At 34.8% G+C, this 18,061-nt stretch overlaps 2 protein-coding genes across 6 annotated transcripts in view; both read left to right on the top strand.

Annotated features, from left to right (window-relative positions):
- Nucleotides 1-1,669, top strand: part of LOC117400367 (SEC14 domain and spectrin repeat-containing protein 1-like) — a 29,578-nt gene extending 27,909 nt beyond the window's left edge. For 4 of the 5 annotated variants that reach the window (XM_059032194.1, XM_034000221.3, XM_059032193.1 and 1 more), the window contains one exon: nucleotides 69-1,669. In XM_059032194.1, the coding sequence (XP_058888177.1) occupies nucleotides 69-270 (202 nt within the window). In that variant the 3' untranslated portion in view covers nucleotides 271-1,669. The remainder of the gene's footprint in view (nucleotides 1-68) is intronic. The other variant, XM_034000240.3, reaches the window with a different exon arrangement.
- A 137-nt stretch (nucleotides 1,670-1,806) lies between these two features.
- Nucleotides 1,807-18,061, top strand: part of LOC117406783 (coiled-coil domain-containing protein 141-like) — a 33,977-nt gene continuing 17,722 nt past the window's right edge. Inside the window, 10 exon segments of the mRNA XM_059031326.1 lie at nucleotides 1,807-4,113; nucleotides 5,826-5,948; nucleotides 8,798-8,989; nucleotides 10,324-10,432; nucleotides 12,370-12,449; nucleotides 12,451-12,624; nucleotides 13,850-14,005; nucleotides 15,354-15,547; nucleotides 16,729-16,902; nucleotides 17,056-17,062. Of these exon segments, the coding sequence (XP_058887309.1) occupies nucleotides 4,012-4,113; nucleotides 5,826-5,948; nucleotides 8,798-8,989; nucleotides 10,324-10,432; nucleotides 12,370-12,449; nucleotides 12,451-12,624; nucleotides 13,850-14,005; nucleotides 15,354-15,547; nucleotides 16,729-16,902; nucleotides 17,056-17,062 (1,311 nt within the window). The 5' untranslated portion in view covers nucleotides 1,807-4,011.

Below are 18,061 nucleotides of genomic sequence, written 5' to 3'. Positions count from 1 at the left end.
TTGTATCGTATCTATGTTGTAAATTATATTTATTTACTTTTTTATTTTATATATGTGTATATATATAGAACTGAGCAGTTTTTTGGGAGCCCTAGTGACATGGCTTCATCTGCAGAACACGTCAGAGAGAAGATGAAGATTGTTGGCATGAAGCAGCTACAGCAAGAGGAGGAGGAGGAGGAAGAACAGCAGCTACAGCAACAGCAGCAGCAGGAAGAGGAGGAAGAAGAAGGAGAGAAGCCAGATGAAACTGCTTCAGCAAATAGCTAAGGGACTCTCTTGTGTCGCCTGATACAGAGCCTGCAATCTACAAGTCAGCATGGCACCATGGCATAACTGCATATACTGCATCAGAATGATTCCGCAGCCATGGGAGAATTACTTCCATTCTAATACACTACGCCTCGCCAAGCCATATTAACTTATCATGTGCTGCATAAGGCTCCTCCTCCTCAATTTATAAAAATACTACAAACATTGCACTGAACCTCCCTCAAAGCTTTACCTGGCCTGTTATCTGTTAATGCTAACAGTTGACTCGAGATTTTAATGGTGCTACTAAAAGTATAGAATGTCCAAGTGCAGCTTATGTCCTTGTTGTTTACTTGATGCTGTAGAATTTATAGGCTTTAGGCAAACTTCCTGTTTGTAGACAGTAAGAAAATGTATTTTATAATTTTTGTCTTAATTTGTTATATCTTTTAAAGTGTTGCTGCATCTTTTTTTTATTGTGCCAATACACAACCTGCCCTGAAGACCTTTGATACTGATGTAAACTGCCTAACCTGCTGTTTTTAAGTATGTATTGCTTGTATGTTTAAGCACATATTGGCAAGTTAAACCAGCTTTTTAAAAATGCTCCAAGATTGCTGTGATACCCATGCACTTCAAGAAACAAGTGATGGACAAAGCTTTGTTTAAATAATTGTTATAATAATAAAAAATGGAAAGCTTTAGTTCAATAAATAAACTATTACATGGGAACTATTATCTTTGGAATATACATGTGATTCTTCTTGTTTGTTTCTTGTACCCAAGCATGCTTTGTGTAACACCTGCTGTTTTATTTTAGGGCACAGGAAATCTAAAAGTATTTATTTGGAGTTTGCTTGCCATGTAAAAGTTGGGAATGTGGCTGTGGGATGTCTTTGTGTATAATCCTATCTGGCCACTAGGTGTCATTACTGCATAATTTCGCAGCAGGACAGTTTCTTTTATGGCAGCTTTGTAATTGGCATCAATGAATATATGCAAGCACTAGCTGACACAGTAATATTCCAAATGGTTTATATATTTATTTGTAATATTTGGCCACTGTATCTATTCTGTTTTAAGTTGCCATGTTTTCTGAAGACATTTTGAAAATGCTCCATGTATTTATTTACCTCTCCTGTATAATATTGCTGAGTTCATAATATATTTTAATGTATTTCACTTCTGGAATTTGAATTTTCCCCTATTCCAGACAATTACCACAAAACAGCAGCGATTTTAACAGTGTTACATTGTTACTGCCATTTAGAATACTTGGACATAAACATTATCCAACAGATGCTGGAGTGATATGTATGCAGTAGGGTTGAATTACTTGCATTATAAGTTAACATTTGGATTGGGGCTAAGGTAGAAGTCTATTGCACATTATATTTAATAAAATAATAATAATTAATGTGATTTATGAAAGTAGATGTGATTTCTAATCGGACAACATATATTGGGGTTTAGTATTTATGGCAAACTAGTGGGTTTGTGAAACATTTGTAACCCTAACAATGCATTGTTTAAAATGGAAGGTAAGTCAAAGAAAGGTGTAGCAAATGAACACTCTGCTAGTTGGTGACCTTTATGCATACTGCTTCATGCAGTACTTAAGTGGTGTGTGAGGACAGTAATTGGTTGAAATAACAATAGTACCAAATCATTGTTTACTTTGGGGCTATTTCAGAACTCTGGAACTGGACTGGGAATAACAGCTGGAGTGGTGAAGGTGTACAGTAAATTCAAAATCTTTACTTGGAATTGCTAGAAAATCAGACATGTAAACTTCCAAAAGCCATAATTAGAAAAAAAAGGTAGCTGTGTGATTTTTGATTTTATCATTTAATTTTATACTAGGTGGAATATACAATCAATAATTAGGTATTGGTGGTTCTACAAATAATCTTCTTGATATAAATAATATGTATATATGGGGTCAAAAGGCAGTGCATTAAATAGAAAAAACAATATATAATGCAGCGTCACTTGCCCAAGTGAAGCAAAGTGGTTCTGTAAAGTCATAGGAAGATCTCTGGTCACTGACGCCATTTCATTTTTAGTTGGTAGACCATTTAAAGCTTAGTAGTGCCCCATATATTTTTTACATGGCATATTCAGGTGTGTTACAGAAGCCCATGTCTGTTTGGCTTCCTGAGTGATTTAAAAGGGCTTGAATGTATGTGTTTATAACACTTTACTGCAGCAGATAATAGCAGGGACATATACTTTGTTTGGAAATATAGACAAACTATCGAACACCCCGATAGCACTAGAAGATACACATTTTCACCAGTATGCTCTCTGTGTATTGCTTACACAATTTAATGTACTGTTTATAATTAAACTTGCACTAAAAGTGTGCTGCTCTGCAGTATGCTTGCTATTGAATCTTCTGTTTGGTAAATTCTTACAAAGATAACACAAGTACAGATTGATACAGAATAATGGACAGCCCTAATTATATATAATCTCACAGTTGACTTCTGCAATTAACGCGTTCATTTTTTGGGAGATTATTTCTTTGACACACGTTAATCACACTCCTCTGTCTTGTCACTATTAACATATCGTAATTAATTTCCTGCGGCACCATTTTAATACACTCGAGTGCATGCCAGGATTGAATGAGTTTAGTCATCGTTTGAATATGAAATTTGTCACTGAACCACATTATGTAGCAAAGCACTCAAACTGAAGGACTTGTGAATGGGAAGTTTATTTTTTTAAACTTTCTGATAGTTCATTGGATAGAAAGAGGGTTACTTGTATCTACTGTCAAAGTGAGTTCCATTATCACAGAAGTGCGTCTAGTCTGCTGTACCACCTGCATGCTGCTAAACTTGCTTTCACTTCTCAAAATACACTTTCTAGTAGTTCTGCTGCTACAGACAACAAGAATACAACAAATGAAACCCATCAGTTTCAACAGAGTACTCTTTTAGAAACCCATGCATCAAGGATGATACTATAACCAGTGCTGTTGCAAAGTCGATAAATAACATTGTAGCTTTGTTTTATTTCAATAACCACATTTATTTTAAACAATATTATTTAAAATTATGGAGGATATAACTGTTACTCGGTGAATGTTTTGTTTGATTTAGGTAATTTCAAGTTATTAAAAAAGATAATTTACAATTATTATTATTTAAATGGCAATGAAAAACATCAGTTTATGAGTAAAGGAAACTGATCATTTTAAATGCATTAAGGTGAGTAATAAACTGACTCCATTGCTTAAAAAAAAGTTTTAAAATAACTTAATGGGAATGAAAATAAAATTGCCCTTGAGGAATGCAACTTTCAGTCAATACAGTACAGAGCAGCAACCAAACTAGGGGTGTGCCTTGTGCACAGTGATAATCCCAGTGGGTATTTCTATTTTTAACTTGCTGTTCTTTACTCTCCCAACTTTCACTCAATGCTTGCTGTAGTATATTCATTCAAGCCAAGGGCTCAGTGGGGATTGAAGTTTTATGGGAGTGTCTCGTGTATTACTACTACAGGATCTGAAACGAGCACTGAGACTGGAATACAGCTGCTGTTAAAAGAACTAGAATCAAGGCTGTTACCACTGATGTAAATAGAATACCAATCTGCTGCAAAAGCAGAACCGACATTGGGCTGCTACTGTTCAGCAATACCAGGACGGGAAGCGCTTCAGTGGGTGGATGTGGGATTAAGAGTGTTCATGGCTTGCTGTTAGAATCATTTTGCCTTCTTCCACTGTATGAAGTTTGGATTGAGGTGACCATGTCCAATGAAGGAGACTATGGAGGTCAGCCTTCCACAACAACCATTAGTATTGTTGAAGCCCAAGCAGGGGATTCACAGATCATCATAGCATTACTAAAGGTATATCTTTGTTTTAAATATACATATATATTTGCATGCTTTATAGTTATAGGCTACACTGTACTCCAGATTTACATACCCAGAAAGAGCAGATATTATATTATAGTGCTTAATTTAAAAAGAAAAACAGTATTTTGATTCTTTAAAGAAAAGTTATTGTCATTGCTAAAAGTTATCATGCTTCAATGTATTTAAAATGTGTTCAGGTTGGTTAAATGTAAACACTGATTGACTTCTAAATTGTAAAACAAATCTATTATAAAGGAAATGATGTCTGTTTGTGGAAGCAACAATGTATGCAGAGTATATTCAAATGGTTATTTAATTGTTTTCATGAAATTTCCAATGTATTTCAAGCCAATCAATTGATAAAGTGACAACTGCAATGCGTTTCCAACACCAATCTTCTTAGTGACATTGCAACCATATTGGTTTACGCAAGATCCTGACAAAATGTGTCACTCCACTCACTGGTTGCTGATTTGTCATGGCCAGTCACCAATTAAAGCTGCATTGACCCACAATTGTATTTAATACTAATATAATGAATGAGTTTATGTTTGCTAGTGAAGCACAAGCTTCCTCGTGTTTGCCAGTTTGGTAAGCAACTGATACAATTCACAGCAGTAGGGGGTTATAAATTCAGGATGCATAACAGATGGCTTTCCATATGTGTTTTTTGTTACACTGTAAATATTTTCAATACAGACTTGTTTTTAAAACTGTATGTTTGTCATTAGATGCACAGTTCAGCTCCAGCCAGTGATGTCACAGCTACACTTGTTCCATTCCATTGCTGTGTTCCCAGAATCAATAACACAGTTTTTTCCATTAGGCATTTGTGTATAGAAAAAAAGTCAATTCCAATACAATTCCAATACAAAGATAATGATTAATACTAGTACCAGCAAAAGTATATTTCCCAGCTTTATTTTTTATAAGTAAAACAATAACTTGGTAATTTATACATCAGCTTATAATGATACTTCCTAATTTGCTAAATAATTTACAGTCATTTATAATATCGGCTTTATCTCATGTTATGGCTTGTTAATTTGTTATTATTGTCGTCATGTTGCATAAGCAAGAAGAGAATGTGCTGTACGATGTGCCCGTTTAATGTTGCTATGCAGCATAATCGTCTGCTGTGCAATGAAACTCTTCCCTACACACAAAGTTGAACAAAAATACTACACTCTGCTTCTGTAACCAATTTAGAAGCTCACACCTGACATAACATGGTAATGTTGTTTAGAAATAATCTTTGCCCAGGTGCTCTTTTACAGTTGTAGTGTAACTGTTCTTTGATTCTTGGGAGCCTATCACTCTCAATTTATGTTATTTTAGTTGCAGTATATAATTGCATTTATACCCACTGTTTGGTGTTTCTGTAATGTAATTAAAACAAAAATCTGTAATATTTTTCAGTAGAAAATATTGCAAACCCCTTTAAATCTGTGGCCTTAGCAGCAATTCAACATTTGTTAAAATGAATGTCACGTGAATAAAAGGGAATTTACTGTTTGTGGAATTACTTTAGTTTTTTATTAGTGTTCTCACTATTAAACTGGTTTAATTGATCCTTGCCTTGTATGGAGAAATGTAACACACACCTCAAACATTCCAGAATATTCCAGAATATAAGACCCTATAGTGTTATTCAGTGTGCCCTTTCCATTGTTCTTACATGTGAGTCTTCCATTGTGTTTTAGTGTGGAATATTGGTGCAGCTCCAGCTGGCTGAATCCACACCGAATCTGTTAGAGATTGGAAGTAATCAAGATGAGACCAAAAAGCTACTGCATGGACATGAAGTCATGTTGGCAAAACTCAAGGTAATTAAGAAGTTAAGAAGGTCCATAAATCAAGGGATATTTATTGAAGTCTGCCAGGGTGATAATGGATTATAATGGTTTCAAAGTAAAGTGTTTCCTTAACTATTCTTCTGCATGTTTACACCAATTCGTATACTTTATCTCCTCTTTCAACAAACAGGCAATTTTTTACAGGGCTGTAAAAAATGGTTGGAACACTGACCATGGATATTTGACAGTTGTTCCCCATACACATAATTAGTAACCCATTCGTTAAAACAACAAATTCATCCTCGTCCCATGAATATTTGGTTTTTTGTTTTTCTGAAATACATTAAATGTTGTGGGATGAAATTAATATTATATTAACACAGAATGTCCAGTTAAAAGGGTAATATCAAAGGTGTTAATAACTATCATACAATTCTCTGCCAACATATGAAACTCCCTTTGCAACACCTAAGTAGTGTCAGCTGGGATCCTAATACCTAATGCATAGGGAGGGAATCTAGAATATTGTGGTAGGATAATGGACTTGGACACCCATTTCAAAGTTAAAGTAAAGTCAGGGGAAACTAAACAATCTACAGAAAATTACACAGGACTTGAAAGAAAGATGTTTGCTAATAGTGGTAGAGGGACATGTTTATAACATAAAGTCAACTCTACAAAGCACACATCGTAACATTTGAAAGTAGAGAAGCTGTAACACAATTACTTTTTAGCCTTGTGAATCTAACCTAATTATCATCTTGTTCATTTTTGTGACCAATGATGTTTCCTTGTTACAAGTGTCCATGGTACAAGCTGTCACCAAGTGATCCAGAACCGTACAGATCAACCTACAACTGTAGCAGAGCTACTGGAGATATTGCACTATTTTGCTTCTGGGAAAAGTCCCCGTCTTAATATGGCTGACTAGTATAGTATGTATAATGATCTGTGATACAGTATAGAAATATTAAATATAAGATATATGGTTTTCTTTTAATATAGTCAACACACTGGATTTACGGAGATATCCAGTATGGTACTCATTTTTTGTAAAAGTTTATTTAAGTTAAACATTAATTTGTTAAAAACAGTCATAAATTTAGCTGATTGCATCCATCTGTTTGTACAGAAGATCAAGCCGAACAAAATAACATATGAAGGGCCAAACCCCAAGTTAAACTGTATGTTTGGTCTTCTAGAAGATTTTTAATATGAAGGTCAATTACTAACTGGTCCTGCCACAATGACATCATGAAGATGTGTTACAAGCTCGAAACATATCACCAGGACAAATGAGTAAAATATGGAATGTGTGTGGCTTCTTAATAAACAAATGTACCACTTCAGAGTTTGTAGTCTAGGTTGCTTATACATTACGACGCATCATCCAGTTTCTGTGCTTCACATATTAGTTCAACTTCTTATTTCGTAAAGAATAATTCCAGGCATATAGACTTTTCAGACTTCAGAAACAATAAGTTTTATTTATATACATCCATGGCAGTCAAACGGGTGGAAAATCCTTCCATTGTTGTACATCAATATGTTCAGCAACAATACAGCTTCATATGAACAGTCTTCAGTTTAACTACGACTTATATCTTCTTAAAGTCTTATTCAGTTACAGCTCTCCTATTTCTTATGTTTGTCTGTATTGCTTACTCTATGTATGATTTTAAAACATATCTGTATGGTATATATAGTCCAAAAACTACTTGCCTAGCTACAAAACTGCGTCATCTGTCCCTCTGTCTTTTTTTTTTTTTTTTTTTTTGTTACCGTTTTCTTTCCAACTCGAATTTAACAATACTGCCTGAACCGTAATTTACAAACTGATTTGATCAGAAGGGTTAAAAAATGAGCTCTTTGCAAAATGTAATTAAATGTTTCTTTGTCCTTGAAAACGATGTCTCCTTCTTGCTGCTGACAAGTCTCCCACATCACCTTGCATTTACTGTCTGACTGCGGCAAATTAACGCCTCCTTTTCAGAGTGCTTAAAATGATCACGCAAATACGAGGACCGCAATTACCGGCAGCTTTAATAAATTAGACAGAATATTTAATAAACCTCATTTGCAAAATCCCTTCCCAATTTTAGCAGTTTTGTTCAGAAACGTCCCCAGAATTGCATATGCATATACAGAATTACATATTCATCAAGGGCCAAAGCACACAGAGACAGAGACGTCTTAATTGCGTGTTATGCCGTTGCATGTGTTTTATAAATCCAATCCAAGAAAATAAGAACCCTCAGCGCCCGTTTTACGGTCGTAAAACATGCGCAATCTTTTTATAAATCTGGACCTATATGTCTTATGTACTAGTGGTACTTAAATATCTTCAATAAATAAAATATATTATTTGTCAACAAATAAATGTGACCTATGTTAATGATAGGACAGTCATTTAAAACAACACAATGTAATTACATTACACCATTATAGACACTCATTACAATTCTATAGTCATACCTTTTAATCATAATCTTTAACAACATGTTTATTAGAAGCAAATCAATATACTTAAACTTAACTGTAACTGCTAAATGAACAGTACACTAGACACAATCTATGAGATGAAAGTGTGCCTGAAATTTATGCACACAATTGTAGGCAAATGTAATTAGTTGTGAGAAATAGCCTCTAGCCTCTTTAGATGTAGTTTTTATTACAATACATTTAGAATGTTTATACAAATGATTCAGGCAATTGAGTTAAAATCTGAAATACAGGAATCATTTAAATGCAATCTTATATTAATGTCTAAACGATGTATGGTTTCTTTTAAGCTATTCTATTATTACAGTTCAGGGGTGCATGCTTTTTTATTATTACAAGCAATGACCTGCTACTAGTTTATATTCTTATTTGTATAGGCACATGAGGATGGTGTTTGGAGCTTGCTGGGTGAAGCTGATAAAATTGCAGAGGAAAACCTGGATCAAGAACAGGTGTATGGTGCCATGGCAACCACTCTGAGTGAGGCCTGGGTGGCTCTAATAGACCTCTTGGAAAAGCTTAAGGCACTCTTACATCTCGCCTTGGAATTTTTTGACAGAGCCCTGGAAGTAAGTGTTACAAAATTTTACAGTTTGTAAATAGTCATTTTCATCCTTTACACATCAAACAGGTGCTTTATTTAAGGATAAAAAGTATGATAAATCTTGAAAACCCATAATTGCAATACATATATTCCTGAAGGCTGTGGCAGCTACTAAGGGGAAGCCAGGCTTGGTTGTCTAGCAACCACACACCAAATAAAGAAGGTGGATCTTCTGCAATATATATATATATATATATATATATATATATATATATATATATATATATATATATAATGTAAAAAATACAGTGGGGGGAGAGGGTGGCACTTGCGCTATAGCTTTTAATCTTTACAATGGCAAATGTGCATTAAAAAAAGTTAAAACAAATCTTACCATATTGTTGACATTTTTTCTCAAGGATTACAGTTAAATGTATCATGGCTTAGTGTTTGTTTATATACAGTAATGCGGATGGAACAAACCCTTGCTTTAGGTAGCAGTGGCTGTTGTACTTGATTTACGTAAGGTACGATCCCTGAAGAAATCCTAAATTCAGACGAAACGGTTCACTGCATTGAAGTGTTCCTTGATGCACTGTCAAATGAAAAAGACTGCCAAACTGCTAATGTTACTTTGTAATTTATAATTATGTTATCTTCATGTAAAAAAATTACATCAGCTTTTCCATTGTATTTGAATCTCATGCTACAATACTGTTAAATTCCCACTCTTGGTAAACCACAGTGGCCAACATCAATAATGGACTAGGTTGATTGGCACAATGTTTTCATGCATTCTCATTCTCATCCAAAAATGAAAGCCATTGTATTCTTTTCATCAACAAACTAAAATATTTTACTTAAAAAATGGGACTTAAATATGGGATATAAAATATGGGATATTAAATATGGGATATAAAAAATATCTTTAAAAATCAGTTGAAAGAGGTTTATTCAGCTATTCCACGTAACAAATATTTTGACAGATAAGGAAGGTCAATACTTTAATTGAAGCACAGTGCATTCCTTATATTAGACATTGTACTGCCTTTAATTGAATTCCTGCTGCTGTCATATGGCTTTCATTGTCAAGCTTTTAATATCATATGACAGTAAATTAATAATGTCATTGTCCTCCACATCAACCTGTATTGTATGTTAAGGGTAAAGCAAATGTACTGTTCTAATGAAAGTGAGGATAAGACCAAGTGGTACTTAACTTATGGACTGATACAATTACAGGTACATTTAATTAATTATATCAATTAAGCAAAAACATTGAACCATCTGATGGCTTCCGTTGTAATGTGTGTTGTGTGGAAATACAGTTTAAATTGTATTATTTTTATATTGAAAAAGTTTGCTATTAAAATAGATGAAGCAGAAGACTTCCTACAAAATGCGCAAGAGTTTCAGAATGCAGATTGCCTGAAGGAGCTTCTTCACAAGCACAGTTATATGAAGAAAGGCAAGTAGCTGGCACTGTGGATCAGTGCAGCCATTTTCTTAAAATGCAGAGGGGTAAGGGGGTCGGGGTTCTTCAAACAAAGTGTTTGCTTTTGTTTAAGCATCTCTAAATAAGCCTGTATGTTCTACAAAAACGTCTCTTTTAAGACTGCCAAATCTTGGATTACAGTTTTTATTTCAGCACTTACGTAAAGCAATAACTATCAAGACCTAGGTCACTTCCTTGGGTTTAATGACTTGACAAGGCCCAAAGATGACAATCCCTGGAGAGTTATGAATTCACCAGAAAAAGGTTGTATTGCTTTGTATGCTGTTTTAGGTGAAAAGACACTGTACTGTATATACACTGCCTGCACACTTTATTATGGCCGGTACCTAATATTGGGTTTGGACAATGTTTGCCCTTCTCACAGACTCCACAAGGTGCTGGAAGGTGAATCTTTGCTTCTGAACTGGATATTACAGAATTAGCCGTCTAACAATTTGATATTTGTATTAGTTTCCCAAATTCTGTCGTATAACGTACATCATTTTATACCAGCCTTGAGGTTTCACATTCAGCATTTCTTCCATTGCTAAAGAACTATGCTTCAGCTAAGCAGTATTATTTTATAGGTCACATGAAACTCCAAAAATAAGTTTCACATATCAAAGTACAACTGGTAAGTAGATAATGTGCAAGCAGTCCTCTTTGGGTGACAATACTTTAAGGTCAGCCTTGAGATAAGTGACTAAAAATATTTCCTATCAGAACATTGTGAAGCGATCCCAGCAAACGTTGTTATCTGCATTCACCACAACATGTGTTTTTGTCCCAGGGCATTAAGACGAACAGACAGCTACAATGGAAATATCTATGAGATACTAATGGGAATGCATTTCCTATTATATTGACAGCGTGAATGATACAGATATAATGTTTATATGTTAGGTCAGGATGGGATGGGTTTAGTGTTTTGTCAATTTCAACGTTTCAGGTGTATTCTTCATCAAATTATGTCACTTCATCTCTATTTAATAGGATTTTTTAAAAAAGAACTGTCCACCTCACCCTTCATTTTGTGTGTGTATTCCATCATCACTCCTTCTACCCAAACCTTAGAGAATATTAAATCAGTATGTTATAAAATAATATTGTCTGGTTTCACAAATGCTGATTAGTGCTGATCATGGACTACCTCACCTAAGATAATATTAGGTTGTCTAAGATTAGTGCTAATCAAGGTGTCTGATACCAGCCTAAAAAGTTTCATGAATATTAAAATCATATAGAGTTGTCACTGCCTAATCGGGATACTGATAATAGGGATTTCTGCTTAAATGGGATACAACTCTGGGAGACGGTTCTTCCCAATGCTATTTATGTCGTTTAATTCGGATGTCACTTTGTTGACTTGAAGAAGGAGGAGTCTCTTGTGGTTTCTCAGGCTGCTGTTGCAAAGAAAGTTGCCGTGTCAACATCGCAGGTGCTTCGTCTTGTGATAAGATGTGATTTCATTAATTTTCTTTTCATTAAGAAATAAAGAAGTGTGAGTAAGGTTGTCTCAACTGCCTCTCATTTAACTGAGACAGCCGCTTATTTGGGATATTTTTCCTTCTCCTGAGGTGTCCCAATAAAGACATGCTAACTGTATCTAAACTAGGATTGTGTTATGTACGTTGTTCTAGCTTTCAGCTAGTAAATTGAGTTAGACTTTACAAAGAACCATCTTTTCCTAATAATGATATTATCCTGCGTGGGAGGGGATGCTCATTTTCTTGACATTACAAAAGTGCATGATTAACCACTTATTTTATGTGAGATTATAGCAATTTCACTTTTCTATTAAATCTTCAAAAATTGGATTTTTAAAGATGCCACTTGATGCTTGCAAGAAATATTGAACGTGACTGTTTTCTGTTTGACAGCATCTAATTTTCTGTTTATTATCTTTGAAGTACTTTTAGAAAAATCCATGTCTCTTTTAAACAAAAGCCAGGAGCTGCAGGATTTCATTAAAGACTTTAAAGTGGATGACCCAGCTATAAACTCCTGAAGCTATTAGGGGTGCCCGAAGCAGCTGTCTAAAGATTGAGAGCCTCCTGGAGATGCTTCAGGACAGACGAAGGCAGTTAAATGAACAGCTAAAACAAAAGCGTATGGACCTGGAACACATTCAGGAAATGTGCCACTGGAACCAACAGGAACAGGAAGTATGTCTTGACATCCCAGGTGGATGATGGGAGTATATGTGCATGCTTTCGTATGTGTCCGTAGTATAGGGTTTATTTTTCTGCCATGTGATCGGAGAGCCCCAGTTAATATTCTCTTTTGCTCAAGTTGGTATGTCCTTATTCTACCCAAAAGTCATCAACTTACACCCCCCCTCCCTGCCCCTCTTACCCACATTATGTTATAAAAGTATTAATTCCACTTGTGTTGCATTATAGCTTATTAGCTGAAAATCGTATCTGATAAAAGAAAACATTTACACTTCTGTTTACATTAAAAGAGACTGTCATTTGAAAATAGACTAATCCTTCAGCTCCACATGTCGTAGGGTATTTGTGCAGACATCACTTATTAGATGAATATCATATTTAATAGTCTGGAATCATCTATCTGAAACTTGGGACATATTATACAGTTTTGAGTTGGATGTATCTGCTTATAGAACTTTTTCTTTCATTTGGGATCTAGGTGTTTTAAATGTGTCAGTCAAAGAAGCAGTCTTTCTGCATCTAGCCTGTTGTCAACATGTATTGCCTATCCTGGATTGACCCCCTAACTTTAACTTTAGCTGTGAAAGTGAGATTATATGAATGCTTGAAACACTATGCAGTGTGGCAAATCTCCAGAAAGCTGCTGCAATGTGATGGTTACTCAATATGCTCAATGTGCTATTACAATTTAGAGGGTTTCTCTCAAAGAAATCTGATGGTTTAACTTTAATGTCTTGCCTACTTATTACCAGTTTTACTTATTACATTTTGCTTTATTAATAATGCGGTAAATATATTGTGATTCTAACTTGATTTAAATGGTATGTGAAATGTGTTGAAATATGCCAAAACATGTTTTATTTACCCAGTGTAAACAAGCAAACACAAAATAAAAAAATAAAAAAACAGTGTTGCATGTCATTTGAAAATCTAAGGTCATAGATTCTGGGGTCATGTACTTAATGGGCATCAGTGTGCATTTTGAACTGGAAAGTATGAGAGTCTGAAGGGGGTATTAAGACAACTAATGATGCAGTTTTAAATAGCAATAAAGAGATACTACCTGTGATAATGGTCTGCTGTTTTGAGTATAGTTATCATAAAAGATGTCTTAACAAATACAAAAATAATTTGTGCTGGTTTCTTTTAGCAATCCTGTATATATTTCCTTTTTTAGAAATTAGATTTCGTTCATTTTCTTCTTCGTTTTTTGCAGGTGACTAACTGGTTGAAGGAACATGCAGAAGTGTATTTAGAAAGAGATCAGCTGGGTTCGTCTCTGTCTGAAAATGAAGAATTACTGCAAGAGTATCAGGAATCTGAGTTAAAAGCCAAGGTAGGGAGCCTGACACCCAAGACACTGCCTTATACAGTATATGAATGTTTTGGTTGTTTTTAGTTAGCCACACCAAACACCTTCTAGTTTCTGCAAATAAAACCAGCATTCTATCAAACCCAATTGTACACTAAAAATATTTCAATGACATATTACTACTTAATGTAGCTTGAGTTTTTGCTGTTGAGACACAAGCATGACAAAGGCTTGCCTCTACTACATATTACACCATGTGCCAAGTAGGAATGCTTCTGTTACCACTTTCAGTAGTAAAAGACTATCAGCATGTTCATCAAGCAATGTCATAGCTCAGAAAGCAATGAAGATTTTAAAAAAGGGGATGGTCTCTGCATTTGGATCTTTAATGTCTTTCACCAACGTTTTAATACTCATTTTCTTTGCATGATTATAATTTTAGGCAGGGCAGGGCAGTAAAGATATCAAATGTGATTATGAACCAGGTGTTCTATTGGGCTTATACCCCTATAATCAACACCATTTACCAAGGCCGCAGAAGCAAGGCTTTTTTGGTTTTGGCAACGCTGAGGAAGAGGAGACTTAGCTGTTAATTGGTAGCACTGTCTGTGATTTTTAACCCCAAGAAACTAAAACATGGAAACTAAAATTAGAAAACCAATTAAAAAGAAGAGACAACTGGGATGAAAATGTTCATTCTTATTCCGGTTGCTTGTAATCTACATCCCTTTCGTTTCTACTAAATGTTTGGATAGGATCCTCTTTCTTACTTGTCATCACTCAGTTTCTGATATAATCTTTTTTCATTTATTTATGTAATCTTTCAATGCTGGTGTAGAATAAATTCCCCTCATTAATTGGCTTTCCAGAATTAGAGCTCTTTAGTTTCCAGGTAATGAAAGCCTGTGTTTTTAACGATATGTCCAGCTAATTAAGAAGTCATATCTGACTCGATAACATTATATACATTCCAATTTGTTATCCTTACCAGAGGTATGAAGAGTTCTGGTTCAAGCATTATTAGAATAATTACCGAATTTGTTTAACTGATCTGTAAATTCTAATCCAGATTTGATGTAAAAAAATCTTGTTTAGTCTTAATACTTTGCATTATAAAAATATGATATATGCAGTATAAACCATAATCTACTCTCGTCACCAGAAAAAGAAAAAGAAAAAAACACACTTCTTTCTAGGGTTGACATATTGTAGATCTTAAGCTGTTTGGGAGATTCTAGTTGGCAGGGCCTTGCTTAATAAACACTGTGGATCTGGTGATATCGACCAAGAAGGGCACTACCTACTCTCTAATTCAATATTGCTGTCAAAGCATTCCCACTGCTCATAGTAAAACAGCCACATGTTCACAGAGACAATGGTAATGTTTCCAGTTTTCCTTTTTTCTCAGGAGTGGAGCTTGTATTTTGAAAGATTAACAGCAAAAGCCAGTGTGATTCTGATAGCAGAGGATTATAGGGATAAAGAAGAGGTGTTGGTCCGAAGTCAGAAATTAAAGGCGCTGCACGATGAGATTTGGGACCTAATGTTGGAAAGGAGAACTCACCTACAAGAGGCCAATGCATTTTTTAGTAGTGCCAACAAGGTTAGTGTTCTTTCAAAACAATGTTATACATGCAAAACACAATCATTACATTCGGCTGTAAGGAGGTTATTTTTATGACCCTATAAGCTGCCTTTGTAAGAGACAGCTGGAGTTTATTATAGTACTTTTCAGCACTGATGAATTCTCTTGGATGGCATCAACCACCTGTTTTTTTTAAGTGGAATCCATGGTGATTCCCCAGTGCTGTAAAATGCTTCCATAAAATCCACATGTGGCTTATCATGTAACTTTACTGAAAGAGGACAACTAATTATACAAATATTTTAAATGGTAATACCGTATAGAGAGCAATCTGCAGTTTTGAGTTAGTGTTATCTTTCCAAGACCTGCATACAGTTCTGCAGTGTGTGACTAATCTCAACTCAGTCGGTATTGTGTAAAGTGTTGTACTTTCAGTGGGTTTCAGTTCATTTCGAATGAAATGTATTCATATTCCATGGGTTCTCTTGTCTAATAATCCACATTTTCTGCACACTTCTGTTTGAGGCATTAATATTTGCTTTGTCCATGGATATTCAAAGTAATGATGACATTTTATTTTTCTCTAAAGTATATTTTATGACAACACTGCCATCTAATGGTGCCAGATGTTTTACCAAGAAAAATAGATTGTTTTCACTTGGGTTTTTAAAAAATATTTTTGCAATCAAATTAAGTGAAATAATTGTTTAGAACAGGTAGGGAAATATCGCTGTGATAATGAGAAGATTTAATTTCCTATATAGAAAGCTTTACTTCTCCTGTTTTAAAAGGTACTGTAACAATATTCTGACTGAATTATTGTACAGTATATCCTGTTTTAAACCTTTTTACATTAATATTTATTCATCAATAAACATTTTTTATTTGTAACCTATAACTGAAGCCTTAACATTATGTATGGATCTGTGTATGTCCAGTTTGTATGTATTTATTAAAAAATAATAATAATAATTCAAACTGACTACAGAAGTTGTCGTCTAAAGGAAAACTAAAACTCTTCTGCAATACCTCTGCATCTATTTTGATCTTTGCTTTATCTAAAATATTTATATTCACAGTATTGTCAAAGTAAAAATAGTACACCAGCATATTAAATGTATCTAGGCCCTCTTAAGATCTCTTCATAAAAAAGATGAAATGTGCTTTCATGTATTATTCGTCTCATTTTGCACTGTCCGGCGTTTAATGTTCTGGGGAGTATCGAGGGTCACTTGAAGCTGCTGAACTCTGAGTCTTTTAGTTTGCCTGAATTAGCCAAAAGGCAGGAAGAACTGCAGAAAAGCATAAAAGAAACTGCAGCAGAGGCTCTGCAACAGGGGGAGAGCTTTTTAAATAAAGTCAACCCTCAAAGGTAAAAAAATAAATATAGTATGTAAGCAGTTTCTGTGTGGGGATTTCTATAAGCAATAAGTGAACACCAATGATACCTATACTTGTGTTTTGTACTTCATATGCTTCTGTATCCAGCTTATTCTGTTTTCTAATCTTTTCTATAAATCTGCAGTTTTCTGGTTTGTTAATTGTTGCTTCCTCTAATGACTGACATGCTTTTCAGCCAGTAAGATGCTAGACCTCAAAGACATGGCTGAGGTGAAATGACCAAGGAAGTGCAAGTGTAGCAGATTTCCTGGAAGGGAAGGCATGCAAACTGAGAAATGCTGTTCACTTAGTGTAGCACCAGATGTTTGTGATAGCATGTGAAACTGACCGTTGAGACTTTTATGGTAAACAGAATTGCATGACTTAAGCGATTTATGGGGGATACTAATGGGGGATTTCAACTTCCCCCGTATAAAATGGGAAAACCCAATGGGGGACACGACGGACGAAATTGAAATGGTGGAAATGACTGCTTCCTAACGCAATTTGTCAAGACTAGAGGGGAGGCATGCCTTGATTTAGTCTTTTCAAATAATGAAGACAGAATAACTAAAACAGAGGTCAGTGGCAAACTCAGACCACAACATGGTCTCATTTGAAATATTTTTCAAAACCCCAAAAGTAATGACTAAAGCTAAGGTTTACAATTTTAGAAAAGCAAACTATGAAGGTATGAAACGGAGACTAACAGAAGTAGATTGGAGTAAAATAGAGAAAACATCCACAGAAAAAGGATGGCTGTTTTTTAAAAATGTAGTACTAGAGGCACAAAACAATTACATCCTAAAAGTAGACAAATCTAAATCTAAAACAAAATGGCCAAAATGGTCTAATAGATCAATTAAAAAAAATATTCAGCGAAAAAAGGCACTTTACAGAGCATTTAAAAGGAACCAAAAACAAAGTACACAGAAAGAGTACTTGGAACTGCAAACACAAGTCAAAAAGGAAGTTAGAAAGGCCAAGAGAGAGATAGAAATCAATATTGCTAAGGGGGCTAAAACCAGTTCCAAAATATTTTTCCAATATTATAACAGCAAGAGAACATTCAAAGAGGAGGTTAAATGTCTAAGAGACACAAATGGCAAAATCATAGATGAAGAAAAAAAAATAGCAAATATATTAAATGA

The sequence above is a fragment of the Acipenser ruthenus genome, chromosome 10 (genome assembly GCF_902713425.1).
Source record: "Acipenser ruthenus chromosome 10, fAciRut3.2 maternal haplotype, whole genome shotgun sequence".
Lineage (NCBI taxonomy): Eukaryota > Metazoa > Chordata > Actinopteri > Acipenseriformes > Acipenseridae > Acipenser > Acipenser ruthenus.
Note: the sequence above shows the minus strand (reverse complement) of the source record. Positions and strands in the feature narration are given on the sequence as shown.